We start from the raw sequence: 21,978 nt of genomic DNA, 5'->3' as shown, positions 1-21,978 counted from the left end.
AGTAATTGTCTCTGGAGGACAAACAAGGCTGGCATTTTTACATGTCGCTCTCCAAAAAAGGCCATTCAGCATATTTATACTGTTCTATGCAGTCAACCAACCTGTGGCACTATTTAGTCCCTTTCCTGGCTTGGCCTCCTTTGCTTTCACCCTGGGCTTTGTGAACACAGGGAAAGGAAATGTGGGGAAATTCTGCATACTTACTCCAAAGTCTCATTACACAGTAAAAGACAATTTTAATATTTCTATTTTACTCAATCTCTCCCTTTGGATGGCTTATACAGTATTGTAACTTTCTTCACTAAAACATGAAGATAATAACAAGATGATAATACAAGGTTTTGTAACGGAAGAAAATGTCCTGCTGATTCCATACCAACTCTCAATTTCTTACATTTATAAAGGGAATATGATGCACATCATATATATTCTATAACACCCCAAGCAGTACCTGAATATCAAATACATTAACACTTCTGCAAAGAAATCTATATAAATAGTTCATCCAAATGGGATAAAGACTATAAATAGCCTCTCTCCAGTGCAGATGGGTTTTACCACAAAATGAATTCTGACTCCAAAAATCTATGAAAATTGGAGATTTTGAATATCATAATTGAAGACAAAGTAGTGCTGACCTGTTTTATTGATAATCACCTCATAATAAATTAACTGAAAGGACTAGTTTTTATCTGGGCTACATGTGGAAATAGCTCTGAAGGAGCTACTATGAAAATCCAAAATTGGGAGAAAGGAAAGATGTGATTTTAGGGGCACCTACTACAAATGACAACTATGATTTGGTGAATGAGAACAATTATACTACTTCATGCTAAAAGCACATCTACTTTAGGAAAAGACCAATGGGTGATAAAAGGGGAAAAAAACAATACGAACAGATGGTGTCCTTATAATAAACGTTAGAAATATTAACTCAGAATTAACCAACCTCACAGCAAAAGTCTATGTAAATACAACTATGAGTTGAATATTGATTTCTAAAACCAATATTCTAACTTTATGTGGAAAGATGGAAATTTTCTTTTTACCAATAAAAGAAAGGGACTCTCCATCAGAAACTGCCTACCATACAATTATTAGTATATTAGTAATTATTAATCTTCAGGGTGCTCTTTCCAAAAACTAATAATTCACTCATTTAAAAAAATGTTACATTGATTCAAAGGATTGCTTTCCTTAATGGAATCTACTATCATCAAGGTGAATGGACAAGCAAATATATGACACTTTTGAGTCACCACCTTACCTCCTCCCTCCAAGTTCAATAACTCAACTTTAAAAGATTTTTCCAATTCAGGAACAGAATTATCAGTGATGTTAACAGAAATGTATTTGTATCTTTCTCCTGGTTGAAATTCTAAGGTACCAGAAACACTCTGAAATACAAACAAAACATTTATCCATTAGATTATAATTATTCTGAATATTAATGTGCACAATGAGTATCTACTATGTCCCACATTGTTGTAAATACTGAAACAGAATAACATAATAAGAATATAAACCTCAAAATCCTTAGGTGGATATGGATAGTGTTCAATACAAATTCTAAACAAATATTCTCCACAACTAAATAAAGCAGATAGATTTTTATTTCTCTTGTTTAGCTATTCATCAAAAAGACAGTCAAGGCAAATGAGATATCTGAATATGTGAAAACCACAAATTCCTAAATTAATTCAATGCACATGTCTCTTGACAAGTATATTTAGACCTATTCAAATTATATCATTGAGTAATGTAATTACTCAGTGCCTAACAACAGCATTTTGGTGTTTTCATTCTGAGAATTTCTCCAAACAATAAATATCAGTCTACTGGACATTAACATTTTCTTGATTGTACTTGCAACTGCAATTCATCATACAGATAGATCTCCCATCACAAAAGTTCACATACTACAGGAAAAACAAAAAGTTATTTAAATTCAAAGTCTTACAGTCCTTTTTTACTCCAATCTTCATTATCTCTTAAAAAAAAAAAAAACACTGTCCCCTCAAGACATGAGAATACACCTTAAAGTTGTTCAAATTTTTCTAGTGTTAGTTTGCATGGACAAACTATATTACATTCTCAGGAGCTATTAATGGCCTTAAAGCTAAATTAAGAAACCCAAGTACCAATTTACTTATTCATTTATTTACTTTTTAAAAATATTTACCAAATGCACAGCATGTACAATGGCACCATTTTAAATGCGTGGAATTCAAAAATAACCAAGACAAATCTCTAGCGAGATGGAGAAGATTCTATCAGGAATGTTAACTGTGTAATATAATAATTCAAATAGAATAACAACAGCTGTAAAATACATACAGTTTGCTCAAGAAGGAAGTAATTAACTTTGCCTAGAGGATAATCATCAATAGAGTAATTCTACAAGTGTTAACAACAGAGATAATATTTGACTGTCTAAGGAAACCATCTTAACTTGACCTTTGTAATATCCTACACAATTAGCCATTAACTCACCAGAAATATGCTCTTCTCTGGTATTCTATATCACACTCGCCATTTTTCCTTACCTTTCTAACTCATCCTTTTTAGTATTCGTTACTGATTTTAACAGTCTCCTTGTGACCTCTAAAAACTGCTGTTTGTTAGACTCTCTCTAGACAAGGATACCATAGGCTTAGGCTTTTAATATTATTTATATGCTCCCAACTCTTAAATTCCTCTCTCCAACCCCTATATCTAGACTTAAATCTTAATGCCTACTTCAAAGTTTTCTTATAATTTCTGTCAGAATTTTTAAGTCACAATTTTCCCTTAAAAAATCTATGCCTTACCCAATCCTCTCCACAGTACTAAATTATATAGCAGCAAGTTGTTCATGCCCGGAACTAGGGAGTCACTTTTGACACCTTCTTCTTTTTATCCTTTACAATAAACAACCTTCACGTCCTGCCATTTCAACTCTGACACACTTCTTGAGCCCACCTACTTCTTTACATCTACACCATGACCTACCTAGTCCAAAATACTAACACCTTTTGCCTTGTTCTAGAAAATGCACTCCTTACTGGCCTTTCTGCATCCAGTGCCTGTATCTTCCAATCCATTCTCCCCAGTTCAGTTTCATAATCTTTCATAAATATATAACACCTTTCAATTACTTCTCCTTGCTATTAAAATATAAGGCACAAATATAGCATAAGATCTAAGGCCTAGGAAGATTCAGGCCCTTGTTTACCTTATCTTTTATCATGACACCTATCTGTCCACATTCCAGAAACACTGGTCTTCTTTCTGCTCCTCATTAGGACCATTTAACCATTTTACTCATGCCATTTTACCATGAGATCTCAAGTAGTTCTTCCCTCCCGATTCATCTAGTTTGCTAGTTTTCTCCTCTTTAAACTTCAGAACTCAGCATAAGTATCACTTCCCCAAAAAAAGGCCACCTCCACTACCCTATGTCAATATCCACTTCTCTCCCATAGTACCAACCTTGAACATTTCTGTAACTGTGATTCAGTCATTAATTAGCTATTTAATATCATTCTCAAGAGCTGGGAGTAAGCACCTGGATGGTGGGGACCACGTGTACCTCAATATATGAGAATAAGCTTAAGAACAGTGATATCTGATATGCAATTGTCTCCTCTTCAGTAGAGGATCCCTCCTGGCACTTTCCCTCCTTCCCACCCCCCCCCCCCCCACACTTGCATACTCACACACACAGCCTAAAAAGTCTTGCTTTTATATGCTAATGCAGACCAGAAAGAGTTACCCATCATAGAGAAGTGAAGAAGTTACCAGGTTTTCAGGGAAAAGCAAAAATTACAGTTCAAAGTGAAAACCAGTGACAAACAGGATATCCAAGTACCCTAAAAATCATCAGAAATGTCTTCAAGGGTAGTAGTTTTCTGACTGTCATGAAACATAGGGGCATAGGTTTTGCTTTATTTTGTTTTGGTTATTAAAGAAAATGATAATCCAACTGGAGATTGGGGATTTCCAGAATAACTAGAAATTGGAGATCACCAATATAAGGACTAAAGTATTTCTTTAAGAGAATGCAGAGAATATTAAGCTAAGCTGTAATGTCTTGTGGAATATGTTATATATCAAATTAATTAAAGATACAATAAATGTCAAGGCAAGAGAAATAGAACCTGCCCAAGAAAAAGAGTCTAAGAAAGAAGAAATCTGAGAAAACTTTGCCCACTGGACTACAGCCAAAATTAATTGAATTCTATTAGGCAAGGTTTCTGAGGTTTGAACAGAAAACTATATACAAATTACTGAACTCCAAACTATTGTGCAGGTCTTATTAGGAAGAAGGAGGGAAACTAATATTAAATTTTAATTTTTTTTAACGTTTATTTATTTTTGAGACAGAGAGAAAGAGCATGAATGGGGGAGGGTCAAAGAGAGGGAGACACAGAATCTGAAGCAGGCTCCAGGCTCTGAGCTGTCAGCACAGAGCCTGACGCGGGACTCGAACTCACGGACCGCGAGATCATGACCTGAGCCGAAGTCGGCCGCTTAACCGACTGGGCCACCCAGACGCCCCTAATATTAAGTTTTAAAAAGAGGACTCTTTGGGAAAATAAAGATGTTGAAGGATAGAAAATACATCCTGAAAAGTACAGCCAAGAAGAAATCATGAGCATTTGCTTAATATGAACGAATACTGGTGATAATAAGAATAGGCAGCGGTAACAACGTCACTGTGTATGTGCCATGTATAGTACATGACACTTAAAATGCTGCCATCCATCCTCAGAGCAATTCTGCCCAGTAGACATGGTCTCCTCTTAATGATAAGGACACTAAGGTTAGGAAGATTTGAGGTTCCCAAGGTCACACATTTAGAAGACCAGTTGAAACCCAGTCTGGTCCAGCTCAAAATCCCAAGCTTCTGTTTGCCAGTGCCACACTATTTCTCACTTGGAGAAAAATATAATTCAAATGGAGATGACATGGATATATAATTTCTTTACAATTTTGGACCTGTTTGATGGAAGCATACAAGAGGGTTTAAAATGTTTAAGGGACACCTGGGTGGCTAAGTCAGTTGAGTGTCTGACTTCAGCTCAGGTCATGATTTCACAGTTTGTGAGTCCAAGCCTCAAGTCAGGTTCTGTGCTGACAGCTCAGATCCTGGAGCCTGCTTCAGATTCTGTGTCTCCTTCTCTCTCTGTTCCTCCCCTGCTCATGCACTCACTCTCTCTATCAAAAATAAATAAACATTAAAAAAATTTTAAATGTTGAAGAAAGAGGGGTGCCTGCATGGCTCAGTCAAGTGAGTATCCAACTTCAGCTCAGGTCATGATCTCGCAATTCTTGAGTTTGAGCCCCGCATCAGGCTCTGTGCTGACAGCTTGGAGACTGGGGCCTGCTTCAGATTCTGTGTCTCCCTTTCTCTCTGCCCCTCCTCCACTGGTACTTGCTCGCTCTCTCTCTCTCTCTCCCTCTCTCAAAAATATAAACTTTTTAAAATATTAAAAAAATAAAACACTTAAGAAATAGAATTTTAAATATATACCCTATATATCAAAATCTGTGACATTAAAATAAGTAATATAAGTGAACACTATGACAAATATAAGACACAAGAGAAATTATCAGTATGAGAGCTACTTAAGTGTCAGGCGTTAAAGGACTGAAGTACTTGAATTTGTAGAAATCAACAGGCTAGAGAGCAATCCATCAGCACTTATTTTGCTGGTTGAGTATAACAGGGGACCAGTGCAAGTCTCTTCCACTCCCAAAAGGGAAGGACTGAGTCTCTTTGATAAATATGGCTTCCAAAGGATTAAGTGATTTACCTGGTAGTCATCAGGACTAAATGCTGTCAGTGACACCGTTCTAAATTCCGCCAGAACCCTCCCCAGGAGTCCTTGCGCCCGGACGACCAATAGTCTCACTTCTCCATCTTCCTCCTGCACAGTGACATGAGGCATGCTGCTTGCAGGCAGGGTCATCGCGTCCTCAGGCTCAGGGGGCAGCCCTGTGGAGAACTGCAGCAAGCCTGCAAGACACAGACAGCCATTCTGACCCCAGTGATCTGTGGAAGAATTTCTTCTGAAACATCTTCAGAATTCATCTGAAACAATCTTGCACAATTATTTTGGCCACCAGAATAAAATTCGTAGAGCTTTCATTTAGAAAGACTTCAGTGAAGATTTGATTAACATGCTTTTGACACAGAATGTGTTAAGTTTTCAATATAAGTTAAAATTTTCTTTGTCTCTACCCAAAGAATCTCATATTTGAGTCTCTAGAATTCATTCTTAAACTTAGAGCAGAACATAATAAATGCCTCCCTAAAGGATTTGCCACCCATTTAAGAAAAATTTAACTGTAAAATCAGAGTTCAAGAGCCTCTCAGGTTCCCTACACAGAACTCTTACTAGTTTTTCTTGCTTTATTCCACCCCCCCCAAAACTATTAATTTTCAATATAGAATAACAGTCTCAATTTGTTAGGACAGATATCTGTGGTAACTCCACAATTAAGAAAATTATCACTTTGCAGCACAAAAAGAAATTAATATAAACAGACAGTGATAACTTCACTTCTTTAAGCCAGTAAAATATAAATTACAAAGTATTTCAATTAATTAGTTGTTAACATATCACTAGAAGATAATTTTTTAAATAAAAAAATTTTGAAAGCCATGAATGAAAGTACTTTTTTTTGTTTTAAATAATCCTGTATATACCTTTCAAAATATGTTTGTAAACTTCAGAAATTGATCTCTGTATTTTCTTTTATAAACAATGTCCCTCAAAATGGCAGCTTAGAATTTCAAGAGCCCACAAGTTAGAGGACCCAAAGAAGTTCAATTGCAATCATCTGCAAAATATCCCTTCAGAAGTTCTTCACTAGACCAAATATACCCGGAGAAGAGAGCATTCTTCTTCCAGGAGGGCTTGGTTACCATATGGGTGATCACTAGCTTTGATGGTGATATCTGTTGTTTCCTTTTCAGGGTCTATGCTTGCACCACTGGTGGGGATGGATCCCAGCTTCCCATCTCCAGGAATTGCAGAAACCAGCGTCACACGGAAATACTCATTAAGCTCAGGAATATCATCATCAAGAACATATATATTCAGAACCTATAAATGTAAAAATCCAGAGGCATGAAGCAATGAGGCATACAGAAATTACTTACCACTTACCAGAAGAAAATAAAATAGCCAATTAAATTATATTTAATTGAAGTTACTATTTAACATGATCCACTTCCTTTTTTAAAAATGTTTATTTACTTTTGAGGGAGAGAGAGACAGAGAATGCAAGCATGCATGCACAGGTGACCAGGGAAGGGGCAGAGAGAGAGGGAGACAGAGAATCCCAAGCAGGCTCTGTACTGACAACACCTAACATGATCTATTTATTAAACATTAAAACACAGACAGAGAAGGACCAGAGAAATGAATTCTTAAACAATAATGGGTGCCGAGTATGAACACTTTCTGTCTAAAAATATCATATTGAGGGGCACCTGGGTGGCTCAGTTGAGTAACCGACTCTTGATTTCAGCTCAGGTTGTGACCCCAGGGTCAGAGGATCATGCCCCACGTTGGGCTCTGCACTGAGTGTGGAGCCTGCTTGGGATTCTCTCTCTCCTTCTGCCTCTCTTTCCTGCTCACATTCTCTCAAATAAAAAATAAGTAAAATAAAATGAAAATACCATATTGATGTATTAACATCATACCATACATGACATATTAATGTATCAATGTAATATCATATATTGCTTGTACCAATGACAGTGGTATGACCAACCTCAGGGTACAAAGTTCATAAATAAGGAACTGCATGTTATCTGATGGAATGCGCAGGGGGCAGTTGAACGGACAACATATACATGTCTAGTTCCTGCCTAAGGAACACCTGACATTCTTAGTAGTAGCATTTTTAAAAAGAGATTCAAAATGGACTTTGAAAATCTGGTGTAAGTAATCTTTCCAAAAAAGTAGCAATAACTCAGCCAAGCTCTACAAAATTTAAGTCAAAATCTGAAGTGAAAAAACAATTCCCCTCCCTTTATTAACTGAATAAGCATGCCGTGACACCCACAATGTGCCAAGATTGGAAAATGCCCCAATCCCAAAGAGGCTCACGGGCTATTGTAGGAAAGAGATGATGAGGAAAACATTTAAAACAATGTAAACTGCTAGTTAGTAGGTTACTGGTCTGGTTTTGAATCATTAAATATAGTTATTATAGTATTTAATTAATATATTCCATATATTAAAAATGTAACAAGATATTAATTGATCAAATGCAATGTAAAATGTCATAATAGGGTTATGCAGAAAGTACACATAAAAAGAACAACCAGGGGCGCCTGGGTGGCGCAGTCGGTTAAGCGTCCGACTTCAGCCAGGTCACGATCTCGCGGTCCGGGAGTTCGAGCCCCGTGTCAGGCTCTGGGCTGATGGCTCAGAGCCTGGAGCCTGTTTCCGATTCTGTGTCTCCCTCTCTCTCTCTGCCCCTCCCCCGTTCATGCTCTGTCTCTCTCTGTTCCAAAAATAAATAAAAACGTTGAAAAAAAAATTAAAAAAAAAAAAAGAACAACCAACTTTACCTACTAACGATTTTACAACAGACACGTTTTAAGTGTCTTAATGTGTTAGTTGTGGTTGTAAATAATAATGGGAAGGACATTCTGAGTAAAAGAAACAGCACTTGTAGAGGAACCCAGTGTGAAAGAATAAGGCATACAGGGAAACTGAAATTAGACCACCATCATTGGTGTGGGAGATAAGGCTAGACAGATAATTAGCTCAGTTCAAAGGGACCTTTTATGCTAACACTAAAAAAAATTTTGACTCTCAGGTCCACAGCACCAGCAGGATGGGCAAGATGGAAGTACCATAATCAGTACAAGAAAGCCCAGTTGGGCACAGCCCTGAAGGCCAATACTTTTGAAGACACGACCCATGCAAAGGGAGTTATGCTGGAAAAAAGGGGTCGGAGCCAAACAGCCAAATTCTGCCATCAGGAAGTGTGTCAGGGTGTAGCTGATCAAGCACGGCAAAAAAAAAAAAAAAAAAAAAAAAAAAAAAAAATCACAGCCTTTGTATCCAAAGATGGTTGAATTTTATTGAGGTAAGAGTTTTAGTCTATTGTAGTTTCTGTTAACATAGTTTCTCCCAGTTTTTTATGTAATGAACGGGTATTTTTAGTGACAGCTGCTGACACCAGAAGTAAACTGTTGATTCTGTTCCAGGAAAATGATGAAGTTCTGGTTGTTGGATTTGGTCACAAAGGTCATGCTGTTGGTAACATTCCTGGAGTTTGTTTTAAGATTGGTGAAGTAGCCAGTGTCTCTCTATTGGCCTTACACAGAGAAGAAAGAAAGACCAAGATCATAAGTTTTGATGGTGAAAACATGACAGTAATAAATTTTCAAATACCAAAAAAAAATTGGACTTCATTCCACAGGCAGTGGAGAGAACGGAAGAATCATAAGCAGGAAACGGACAAAATGAGAATTTTGTTTTAGACTCAGTACCAGGGCAGAGTGTAAACAGAGTGGACAGGGCAAGAAAGGATGCTAGGGGCTGAGACAGGAGGTGAATGACGAGAAAGAATGAGATTCTGAATAATGCAGTGACAGTGGAGATGAAGAAAAACAGATGGATTTGAGATTTGTTCTAGAGATAGAAGACCCAGACCCTGATGACTCACTTAGCATAGCAAGTGGAGAACAGAAAGAAATGAAGAGGCCTTCCTGGTTTCTCCCAGAAAGAAGGGTGACAACATTCTGACAATGCACTCTCACTCCAAATGCAATCTCCAAAGTACTAATCTTTGGGCTAAAACCATTTGGAGGACTTTTTTTTAATGTAGTTTTTCTTAAGAGTTTGATTTAGTAGGTCTGAATTTGGTTTTAATGCTCATTTTAATCAAAATTTTAAATAAGAAATTAACATATGGCACATCCAAAATACTCAAGGGGAAGGGCAAAAATGATACCTACTACCTAAATCATGTCATTGTTCCTAAACTAAAAGTAACAATATGCAGTCTGAAGATTTCAGACATCTTGCCCCTACAAAGCAAGCTAACAAATGTTGCTATAAAAAGTAACACCAAAACATCACGATGTACATGCAAAATTAAGCAGCAAATATTTTTAAAGGGTTAAAGCACACCAAAGTAGTCATTCATTTTAGTGAAATGAAGGGTTTGAAACTGAAGACCTATCAAGGTATAAATAAATGTATTTTTACATGGTAACACAGTAAACAAAAATAATATTTACGTTTACTTTATTTACTATATGTTATACACTCTGCTATTTTCTATTCTATTTTTATTTTTTTAACGATTATTTCTTTATTTTGAGAGAGAGGGAAAACAGGGGAGGGGGAGAGAGAGAGTGGGGAAAGAAGATCCGAAACGGGCTCCGCACTGACAGGAGCAAGCCTGATGCAAGGCTCAAACTCACAAACCATGAGATCATGACCTGAGCTGAAGTCCGTCAACCGACTGAGTCACCCAGGCATCCCCATTCTATTTTTAAACTCTTCATCATAAGTTGTTTAATTTATTTCACAACTAACAGCCCATTTAAAAAAAATACTGAAAAACACATTTCCAGTATACTTTCCTGTACTTTAGGGAAATACACACACACACACACACACACACACACACACACACACACACACACACACTTTCCTAACTCCCTCGCAGCTAGGTTTTTAGATGTGATTAGATGTGTATATTTAGTTAGCTGACTCCCAAGATAGTTGGAAGGCAGCAGCAAAGTTGAGGCTACCTTACTACTGTTTGTACTAGAAAGCACAATTATAGAGCATTAGTGACATCACAGTTACCTATCACTGGCTTTGTAAGACTAAGTGGTTGGTGTAGATCTAGCAGACATGGTATTATAAACCAACCCCACTAGTCAATGTTACTATTTTGCAATAAAGATCACTTATTGCTTAAAGAAACTAAAAATTATAGAAGAAAATATTTTAAATATAACTTCGCAAGAGCTTATTTCCCAAAATCTGATTGACTCTTATCTCTTCCAAAATGTGTTTATAAAACAATGGTTTCTGGTTATATTTTCACTTCATAGTTGGTAAATTTCCCAAGGAAAATCTGGGGGATCAACTCTGTTTTCCAAGTAGAAACATAAAAAAGTGACTACTATAATGCCACCATTATTACTTGAGTAAAAAAAAAAAAAGAGTACTTTAAATCCAGAAAAGTAGTGAAGAAGACTACTTCATCAGATTAAAATACAGTTCTTTAAATAGCATTGTTAGCCTTATGAAAACTTGCTTAGTTTTCATAATTTTCCTCACTTTACCAAAAAATCAGCAAAATATTTACCATGGATCTATCTGCAGCCTGTTATTGGAGAATTTTTGTTATAAACTATTTAATCTCCTTCTTCCCCAAATTATAGAGATTTGATCATTCTTTAGTGTTAACTCTTTAAATCTTAAGCATATTTTAAGTCTTCCCTCAATTTTATCTTTTCCAACCAATTAACTCCTAAATCCCTTAGATATTTCCTCAAAGATTATATTTGCAAGCCTTAAGTTATTTTACTATGTGTCACTAATGACATATAAACTACCTACATTTTTAATGAAAAATTATACTGATGAGAATATTCTAATATGGTAGACTAGAAGAATGTTTTAAAAAATTCTGATAGAGGGGGTGCCTTGGTGGCTCAGTCAGTTGGGCATCCAACTTCGGCTCAGGTCATGATCTCACAGCTCGTGAGTTCGAGCCCAGCATCGGGCTCTGTGCTGACAGCTCAGAGCCTGGAGCCTGTTTCAGATTCTGTGTCTCCTTCTCTCTCTGCCCCTCACCCGCTTGTGCTCTACCTCTCTCTCTCAAAAATACATAAACATTAAAAAAATTTTTTTTAATTCTGGTAGAGGACACAGTCTCACCTTGATGTCACTTACAAGAAGTGCCATTTATTTCTGGAGCACCTATTCAGAAATGAGACGATAGTTCATGGAAAGTTTTGATAAAACTTGAGATCACTTGTACTTTCAAAACAAAGAAAAACTACCTCATTTTTTCCATGTTTAAAAACAAAGTGAGATTATAGTTATAAGAATTCCTCATTGGCTGATTAGAAGAGTACCATTAAGATCTCTGCAGTTTCCCATTGTATCAGTAGTAACAACAACAACAACAACAACAACAAAACCCACAATGACAAACCTTCAAGTTATACCATTTTTATTATACAGGAATTAAAGAAGATATAAAACTATAAAACTATATTAATACTATAATCATTCAAAACCTTTAGTTTTTATTTTGCATAAATAAATAAAAAAAATCTTAGACGATGATATTTACCTAATTACTTGAATACTTTACATCGCTTAAACAGCAAGAAGTTGCAAATAAATTACAGAACAAACAGGAAAAGCTTTCCAGGAGACTTTCAAGGAAACAAGGTAGGGTTTACCTCAGATCTCTGCCAAGGAAGGAACGTGATAGTTCCACTGGCATTAGCAAAATCATCAACAAGGTAATTAATGCCTTCAGATTCGATCTGTGAGATGGTATAAAAAACATGCACATAATCCAGAGCTCCTCTGGTTCGTTCCACCACACATGAAATGGTGGATCCCTCCTCTGCAATCTGAAATTGAGCATAAATTATTTATAAAAACATACCGATTTAAGTCAGTGATAAAATTATAATGCTTTCATGTAATTACCATAAACTTAATTCTGTAACTGTCTAACACTCTGAGGAAGCTTCTCCATTCCTCCATAGTTATGACTGCTAAGAAATACTCAAAACCATGCATTTTTGTCTCACACTTTTAGAGATTTTATAAAAACACAAAAATGCAAAATACGAAAATTACAACAATAATTATAATCAGTTAACTGTACATGTAATTAATTCATTGATACTTCATATATGCCAGCCACTTTTCTGCATGCTATGGTACAAAATATCTATTAAAAAAAATTTATCCGACATCTCGGATAAATCTAAAAAGGAAGACAAACTCAAAGTTTTAGAAGTTGAACACGGACAAACCAAATGGGGAATAGAAGTGTGGGGTAGAGGGTAGAAAATGACATGAGGGAGAACATTCTAGGCATGGACATAAAAAGTAATAAAGTGGATTTTATGAAATCATTCTGAGGAGAGCACAAAGTAACAAGTGGCAAGAGCCTTGAGAAACGTCTGGTGGGGAGACAAATTTCAGGTCAAGGAGGGCATTTTCTATTATGCTCAATATTTTTTGATAGTCATATATACATATGTATACATATGTATACATATATACATGTATACACATGTCTGTATGTATTTTTCACATGGAAAATATTTTTATCTAAACACTTAAGATAAATGTTTAAAAATTACATGAAGTTAGATCTTTTAGAATAAAGTCTTGATGCTCTTAAATTCTCAGTCTTTTAATTGAATTTTATTTTTATGCTAGCAAGCATATATACAATTCATAGAAAAAAGAACTAAAACTAAAGTAATAGAACTCAAAATACAAGTTCTAATTTAGATGATGTCACTCTTTTTCATGTCAATCATGATCACCTCTGTCAGCATAAGATAGAGTCATTTTGATGCCAACACTGGGGCTGGAAAGAAAAGATGTAAAATGTATTCACAAAAAGGCAATAGTCAACATAGTTATCACTGAGCATGGAAGCACCAAGAAATCCTGAGTTTCACCAACCATCAATACCTCTACTTCAAAGGGTAACAGCAACCCTAGTGCCTCATAGCAAACAAGACTAAGCATTTCTGGGACAATACTATAATTCTTTTATTTGCCTGCAGGCCGCCTGGAATGAGAAGCCCAAAACTACAGGTGATTGTTCAGCAGAGCCTCCAGTGTGACTCCTGGTGGACAGCCCCTCACCCAGACAGAGCCAGAACTTATAATCTAGCAGAATGTAAAGCATGAGAATGAGAAACACAAATTCTAGCAATTGGTGACTGGGAGTGATGGAGACAGGGCCACTCTTACTTTCTACCTCTTGTCTCCTGAGCCCATGTAGCCTAGGTACTGTGGACACTGACCAGTTATCAGCCACTGGATACATACTAGATCACCCCCACCCTACAAAATGTGGTCCTTGAGATGGCACCTTAGCTGAGTCTTTATCAGGCCATCCCATTATTGTAGTAAGCCAGCTGATTCAGGTGATGTGGTTTATAGTAAGGGCAGGGAATCCTAGGACTGTGTGCCCACTGTTACACCTCCTTCACATAAAACAAGTTCCTCTGAGGCAGGCTTCCCAGTGGACACAGCAGGCATTTTTTCAGCCTTCAGATGATGGTCTGGTAGATCTACTAAGAACATAAACTCATTAGGTAAGTATTAATTCCAATAATAATTCCAATATAATAATAATATAACTCCAACATTAATTCCAATATAATGATAATAACAACAACAACTACAACTCATTAGCTAAGGTAAGTATTAATTCCAGTAATTACTCACTCTGGAGTAAAACAGCCAGATTGGGATCAAGCTACCACTAAAGAGCTTATTGGAAAGCAACTACCTTTGGTCTTTGCTGCTTGCTATTTGGGCATTCAGCAGCAAGAGTTTCTAGATCCATCTTGTTAAGAGGGAGCTCATAATGGGGTGGCTCAGTTGGTTAAGCATCTACTCTTGATTTCAGCTCAAGTCATGATCTCATGGTTCGTGGGATTGGGTCCTGGTTCATTGGATCGAGTCCTGGTTGGTGGGATCGGGCCCCACACCAGGCTCTGAACTGACAGAATGAAGCCTGCTTGGGATTGTCCGTCTCTCTCTCTCAAAATAAATAAATAAACTTAAAAAAAAATAAGAGAGAGCTCATGTTGCCAGGCACATGCATAGCCTCGATTCCTGCCATCACTCTGTTAATGGCACTGTGCTGGCAGTGAAGAGTCTAGTTGACATCCAGTGGATGCCTCATCCTAATTTCCCAGTTGTTGAGAGTGTTTTGGGAAATGTCCCCTTACACTTAGTGCCCATATCCTTTTATCTATTAACATGACTCTTCCCCAAATTTTCTTGTCTCTAGTCTTGATGAATTTAAGTCCCTGCCAGACCACTATGTCATTAGCACTGCTCAAACATGTACTTCACACCTTCAGACCATTTCTCCCTCCACATAAAATGACTAGCTAAGTGGGCTGGCTGTTTACTGCTCTGTCCTCATCCTTCAGAGCCACTCCCGAATGGAGCAACAGAGTGGTGGTAGCCCACTTTCAGCAAGCACCAATACATCAAGACACGTTAGGCTTGTGTAAAGCAGGCTTAATTTTTCCACCTCCAACAGTTAGTTACAGGCTTTACAGTAAAGGTCCAAGAGTTGACTGTTAAATAAGCTCAGTTTGAAATGTCTACATATCCAAGAGATGTGTCAAGTGAGCAGCTAGAAAAATGAGTCTGGAATTTTGAGGAGAGGCCAGGATTGACATTATAAATTTGGGAGGCAGCAACATATAAATGGTATTTAAGGCCACATACAAATGGTATATACATATAACATTATATAAATGCTACTTAAAGACTGGAAGAGATGACAAGAGAAGTAACTATAGATGTAAAGAAAAGGATCAAGTATGGTCAGTTATGCTATAACACTGGTTTTGAAATCATAAAACTGTTCCAATGCAACTGACCTATCAGAGAGCATAATGTGAATAATCCATAATCTGTTATGTGGACTTCACATTTGCTTATGTGATTTCATCTATAAGAAACATGGTGAACACAGAAAACTGCGCTGACCTGAAACAAGTCATGTGGAAACACACAAACACCCCTGAAACATCTATCAGCTGCCTCACTGTAACACGTGTGTTGCTAGCCACACTTAACTGCATCTAATGTGGCAACTTTCCCTTGGATGTCAGATAACCCTCCTCTCACTTCACAAGAATACACAACCTGCAACTGTGTACTACTTGCTTCTTCAAGCAAACAAGGGTTTTTCCCTAGGTATACACCATATTTCTTGTAGTATATGAGTATTTCACATTTATTGTGTGAAACTTTTTTTATCGATTCCCTATCTTTCTTTTTACATGCCACTGACCAAGTTTTTGAGTAGTGTTCTCCTAACCCATCATTTCCTTAAGTTCTGTGTTTTCCTCATCCAGTTTGGCATACTGCAGTGATTTTTAGGAGCCCATCTACCACATGATGGAAAAACTGACTGCTCTGAAGGTAGGGCGCTCCAATCCTGAGGCTGGAGAGAAGGGGAAACAGAAGAGACACCCAAGTGCCCAATACACATCTAATTTAATTCCCACCTGCCACCTAAACATTTACATCAGCATTTTCATCACAGCCACTGGTACATAAATGTGTGATGAAAAGAGTATATGGCTTTAAGGTCAAACATTCCTAAGCCTCTTCATGCTACCATTTATCAAACATCTCAGTCTCAGTGATTTCTTCTGAAAATGAATATCATAATGTCTAATGGATCTGGGTGATTAAACAAATGTCTTAGAAGGTACCTACAGGAATATATTAAGTACTAAAAAATTTTTATATTTTTTATCCTTAACAAACATACAGATACATACACAATTCCAAAAAAAAATGCTACATTCCCATTTTATCAAGAAATATATATGCTTACGTATTGAAAAAAGTAAATCCCTACACATTTTGATTCCTATCACAATGGGAACACATTTGCCCCAAATTTTAACCAGAATGAACACTTTGAATGAGCTATATTAATAAGCCATCAATCCCAACATATGAATATTCAAATTTTCCCTTTTTAGCAGGAGACAAAAATGAAATAGATCCAAAGATGCACTCGGGACTCTGACATATTTCCTTACAACTACTTACTTACTAAGTCAATGAGCATTACCAGGCAGCACCCAGAACTAAGAAAGGAGCTTTTTACTTGTAGGAATCACACAGTGAAAAGCTATTTAACCATGCTTTCATTTGGTAAAGCCCTAATCAAAATCTATCAGCTACTATTTTCAGTTTTTTTTTTTTTTTAGAGAAAAAGGCTATCCATATTAACAATTTATTCAATAAAGTAAACTATAAATCTCCAATTACGGAAGAAGCTTCAAATGTCAAAGGTCCATAAAAAAATCACCTCGGATGCTTGGTAAAAATCCATTTTTCATACTTATGAATTTACAGAGAAATGACACAATGTCTGAGATTTGCTTTAAAAATGACTTCAGCCCAAAACAAGGAGATGAAATTGGCCAAAGTCTGATAAATGTTGACGCTTAGGTGGTGGGTCACTGGGGTTCATTATTCTGTCTTCTCTTATTTTTATGTATGTATGAAATTTTCCATTTAAAAAGATTTTTTAAGTTCAGGGTTTTAATTCCCATCTCATCTCCCTGCCAGAGATTCTAATTCAGAAATGGAGTCCTCAAGCAGGAATGGTGCCCAGGAATACGCATTAGACATTTCTTATTAAGGTCATCATGCACAATCCCTGGGAAATACTGAACCAGATGAAGGAATTATTAATACCAGACAATAATGAAGATATGGAGAATAAACAGTTAAAATAGTTTTTCTATTAAAATATTCCACTAACTGACTTTGGAATCAGGATACGAGCAAACGTTTAGGCCAGTATACGAGAAGCATAACATCAAGAAGTAATCATCAAAAACCACCATCACTCAGTTTTTCACAATAAACAGCAGTAGCCACTACTATTTCCTCTTTTGAATCAGAAATGTGCTCAATCTTCAGAACTACAGAAGAGTAATTATAAAGGTTAACAACCAGAAAAGTTTTTGAAACATATTTTCCCAGAAAAAAAATAATGCACTGAGCCATAATTTGGCTTTCTGTATTGGAGTAGAAGATTAAAGCTAACACCTAATAATTACACATCCAATTAATTTTTTATTTTGTTTCACGCTTGGGTGAAGATCTATGATATCAGATTATATCAATATCACTTATATCTAAAGGAATCTATTCACATAACATATGGCAGGCACTTAAAAAGAAACACAGTCTAAGTTAAATAATATTCTCAGTTTTACAAAGATCCTCTCAAAATATCTCTATATCTATTCTTAGGATGAGTTCATAAATATAAAATTTAATCCAAGTATTAGTTATAAAAATAAAATAATGACACTAGGAAGTTCCATGAGTCATTATGAAAAGTAATCTCATTACTTTATAATTATCTGATATACAAGACTGTAGGACATACAAAAATAGTGCCAAAATAAGGTGCAGAGAAAGTAACATTAAAGAATACACAGAATACCAAAATACGGGTGGAAAACATGAGAATGTGGTTGCTATGCTACAGATCCAACAAAACTCAGTCATCTGTTCAGTATAGACACCACCTGGAATACAGAGAACTACTTGGCATGGCCCCATCAGGGCTCTCCGCTACATACAGGTTTATTCATTCTTTCAATTACAATTTATTAAGCACCTGCTACTTAGTACAAACAAGATGGCGTACCAGGCTAGGCGGTAACAAATCACAAAATAATTATTATCTCTTTCAATATGCCAAGTATAGACTATGTCATGTTCTACATTTTTTCATTATTTAAGATGTGATTATACTTTCATTTTAACCTTCATATTATTTTATTTCACATGAATCTATGAAAATGTAAAAGCATAACATAACTCATAGAGAAGTCTTTAAAGATCGCTATTGCCTTCAACATTTTTGAAGGGATAAGAAAAAAATTAACTTTTCAATGTCACCACAATAACACAATAGAGAAGAATCTACGGAAGTGACAGTGGTTTTTATTTCTAAAAATGAAGCAAATAGCCATAAAATTTAAACCCTGCAGACAATTCCAAGCATAGAATAAACCAGGGGTTCTCACATAATTTTGTTTCATTAATTCCTGAACACTCATAAAAATTTTTAAGAACCCCAAGGAGCTTTTAGCTTATGCTAGTGAAATCTGCTGATATTTGCCATTTTACAAATACAATTGAAAAGAATTTAAATATTGATATAGTAACTCATTTTAAAATAGCAATAATAAACTCATTACGTGCTAACATAAGCAACATATTTTATGTGAAACAACTGTATTTTCCAAAACAAAAGAAATTAGTGACAGAGGGGCATTGTTTAAATTTTTGTAAATCTCTTTTAATGTCTAGCTTAATGGAAGACAGCTAGACTCTCATATCTCCTTTTGCAATCAATTTCTCTGTTGCTACTTGTTATTTTGGTTGAAATATATGAAAATATCCATCCTCACACAGATATGTAACTGGGAAAGGAGGAGGATTTAAACAGTCTTGGCAGAGAGTTATGGATTTTCCTCCTCCACATTATACCAATTTGACAAGTGGTAGTTTCTTAGAGTTGAGCTGCAAATGTAAAATCGTACTCTAATACATTAGAACCCGTTGATCTACCTGCACTTTGAATTACAACTTCAGCAAGCAATCAATTAGTATTACTGATGATGTTAAAAATACTTCATATTACTCCTTAGGAGAAATATGAAAAGATGAAAAAAAGATGAAAAGATGAAAGAATTCTATACTTACAGTCTTAATAATTTCAGAAACGCAAATTCTATAATATTCCTGAGATTGCAATGTTCTTTTAGACTCAACACTTCCCTTTACTGTCTAAATTTTACTCTTTCCAATGTAGATATATTCTATTTCTCTCTCCTTTGGGCTTGGAGAATGTTTTCTTTTTCTTTCCAGAAGTTCTAATAGTATAGGTGTTGCGGCCTACATTGCGAAGTTCCCTCTTCTCCAATTAAAGACTTGACTGGTCCTGTTCAAATTCTGAGATTTCTATGAACAGGCAAAGCTATATAACTAAGTGGGGGTAAACCCACACCAATGCAATCTATCAGTGGGACTTGTAAGACAAGCCAGCATTGAATACTCCAGCATTGAAAACTCACTATCATAGCCCACAAAGCCAGAAAAACAATCAAAAACTATTCCTCACTTGGGGCAGCTTTTTAACATTTATCTATTTTTTTTCCAGTTTGGTTGTTTATGCAGCTAACTGAACCTAAGTGTGTTTGTTGTTTGAAGTATATGCCTTTTTAGGTCTTAATTATTAGAATACATTCATAAATTCAACAAAGACATATTAAGTACCTACTATATTCCATTCTAGGTGTTGGGAGATACAATAATGAACAATAAGACGTTATTACACTCAGGGTTCTTTCATCCGTATGGTGGAAAGGGCTAGCCAATAAATATATGAACTTATAAATAACAAAGGGAACTTAAGAGTGTAATAAATATTATAGAAAAATTAAAACTAGATGAAGGGATGGAGAAAAACTGGTTGGGAGAAGGAAGGGGGGTCTACTTTAAATAAGAAAGTCTTCACTGAGAAAAGGTCTTAAAACTGAGATTTGAATGACTGATTCTGAAGATCTAGAATGGGAGTGTTCCAAATAGAGAGGCTACAAAGCCCTGATGCCCAGAGACTGTAATTGAAACAGGCAAGTGTGACTGAAACATACTGATCAAAGAGGAGTCTGACCAACATACTGACCAAGAAGCTAGAGCCATAGGCAGGTGCTGAGTCATAAAAGGAATTAAAGGGAAGCTGATTTTACATAGTACCCTAATGGTTCTCACGGTCTGATGGAAGCCACCTGTCTTTTTAAAAATAGAGATGGTGATATTAAAAATACAGGGGGAAAGACAAAGGTTAGAAGTCACAAGACAGATTCAAATTTCAGTTCTTCCCACTGTATCTTAGAAGAAAAAAAAGTAAAACTCATATTTATTTAGTGTTGGTAACTGCCAAGCCTTGAACCAGGTATTTGATCCTGTCTTATTTAATTCAAGTTAGGTTATTTTTTTCAGGTCCTCTAACCCTCAGTTCTTAACCTTATTGGGTGGTGAGAATAACTAATATTTATTGCCACTGTATTATGGATTGTCAGAAAGGCATATCAAAAACTTAACATGTAAAATTCTTTAATGATTGAATATTTATTTAAAACTATTATCATTATAGGGACGCCAGGGTGGCTCAGTCCATTAAGCATCCGACTTCGGCTCAGATCATATCTCACAGTTCACAAGTTCGAGCCCTATGTAGGGCTCTGCACTGACAGCTCAGAGCCTGGAGACTGCTTCAGATTCTGTCTCTCCCTCTCTCTTTGCCCCTTGCCCACTCATGCTCTCTCTCTCTCTCAAAAATAAACATTTAAAAAACATTTTTAAGTATTATCATTATAGATAAACACAATTCTTTTTAAATTACAGATTTGTATGACATTTCTCCTCCTTAGTCTAAGATATTCTGGTATTTCTGGTATAGAAAAAGCCCACTATTTGAAGATCTCTTATGATTATCACCAAACTAAAGAGCTGAGAAGGGCAGTAAGACACTCCTGAGAGCTAGGCTCCCCAATTTGAGCTAAATCGGGCCTATGACCAGGAGACTGCTTTTCACCTGGTATTAATTCATGGTTTTCTTAATTGCTTCAATTTACAAAAAAGCCCTTCTAAATCTACAAGCATCAACTTGCAAAGGAAAAGACTCTTGTTACTTGGCATCCTTTCATGGGCATGGAGCTGTTGTTGTCACAGTCAACACCTGTGAAGTGGTGTCATGAGATCTCACATTACTGAACAGGAAACCAAGATGATTAGAGATCTTTGAAAACCTGGAAAGAACTGATAAGGACAGTAAAACAGCCTAATGAATTAAAGCTGGCCAAGAAGGGTGATAACGAAGGCATTACACCCAACATGGAAGAATGTTGTAACCACTCACACATACATTTCACATGTGGAAAAAAACCCTCAAAAAATCATATTTTAATAAAGTTTCAATTACTATTATTCATAGAAGCTTTCAATATGTATTATTTCATTTACTTATGTAGTATCCAAAGAGTAGACAAAGTACATTACATGTGGAGTATTATGGGCCTTCTGTGAAATACATTAACTTTACAGATAATTGCTCAAGTTTCATTTGTTAGTTTGTTATTACTTCTATCAGCTGCTA

At 36.1% G+C, this 21,978-nt stretch overlaps 1 protein-coding gene across 9 annotated transcripts in view; it reads right to left on the bottom strand.

The window, feature by feature from the left end:
- The window catches only part of ADGRV1 (adhesion G protein-coupled receptor V1), a 591,098-nt gene that overhangs the window by 459,139 nt on the left and 109,981 nt on the right, over positions 1–21,978 (bottom strand). For all 9 annotated transcript variants that reach the window (XM_045033568.1, XM_045033570.1, XM_045033575.1 and 6 more), the window contains 4 exons: positions 12,449–12,625; positions 6,914–7,094; positions 5,799–6,001; positions 1,268–1,397 (listed from right to left, as the gene is read on the bottom strand). In XM_045033568.1, the coding sequence (XP_044889503.1) occupies positions 1,268–1,397; positions 5,799–6,001; positions 6,914–7,094; positions 12,449–12,625 (691 nt within the window). The remainder of the gene's footprint in view (positions 1–1,267; positions 1,398–5,798; positions 6,002–6,913; positions 7,095–12,448; positions 12,626–21,978) is intronic.

The sequence above is a fragment of the Felis catus genome, chromosome A1 (genome assembly GCF_018350175.1).
Source record: "Felis catus isolate Fca126 chromosome A1, F.catus_Fca126_mat1.0, whole genome shotgun sequence".
NCBI lineage: Eukaryota > Metazoa > Chordata > Mammalia > Carnivora > Felidae > Felis > Felis catus.
Note: the sequence above shows the minus strand (reverse complement) of the source record. Positions and strands in the feature narration are given on the sequence as shown.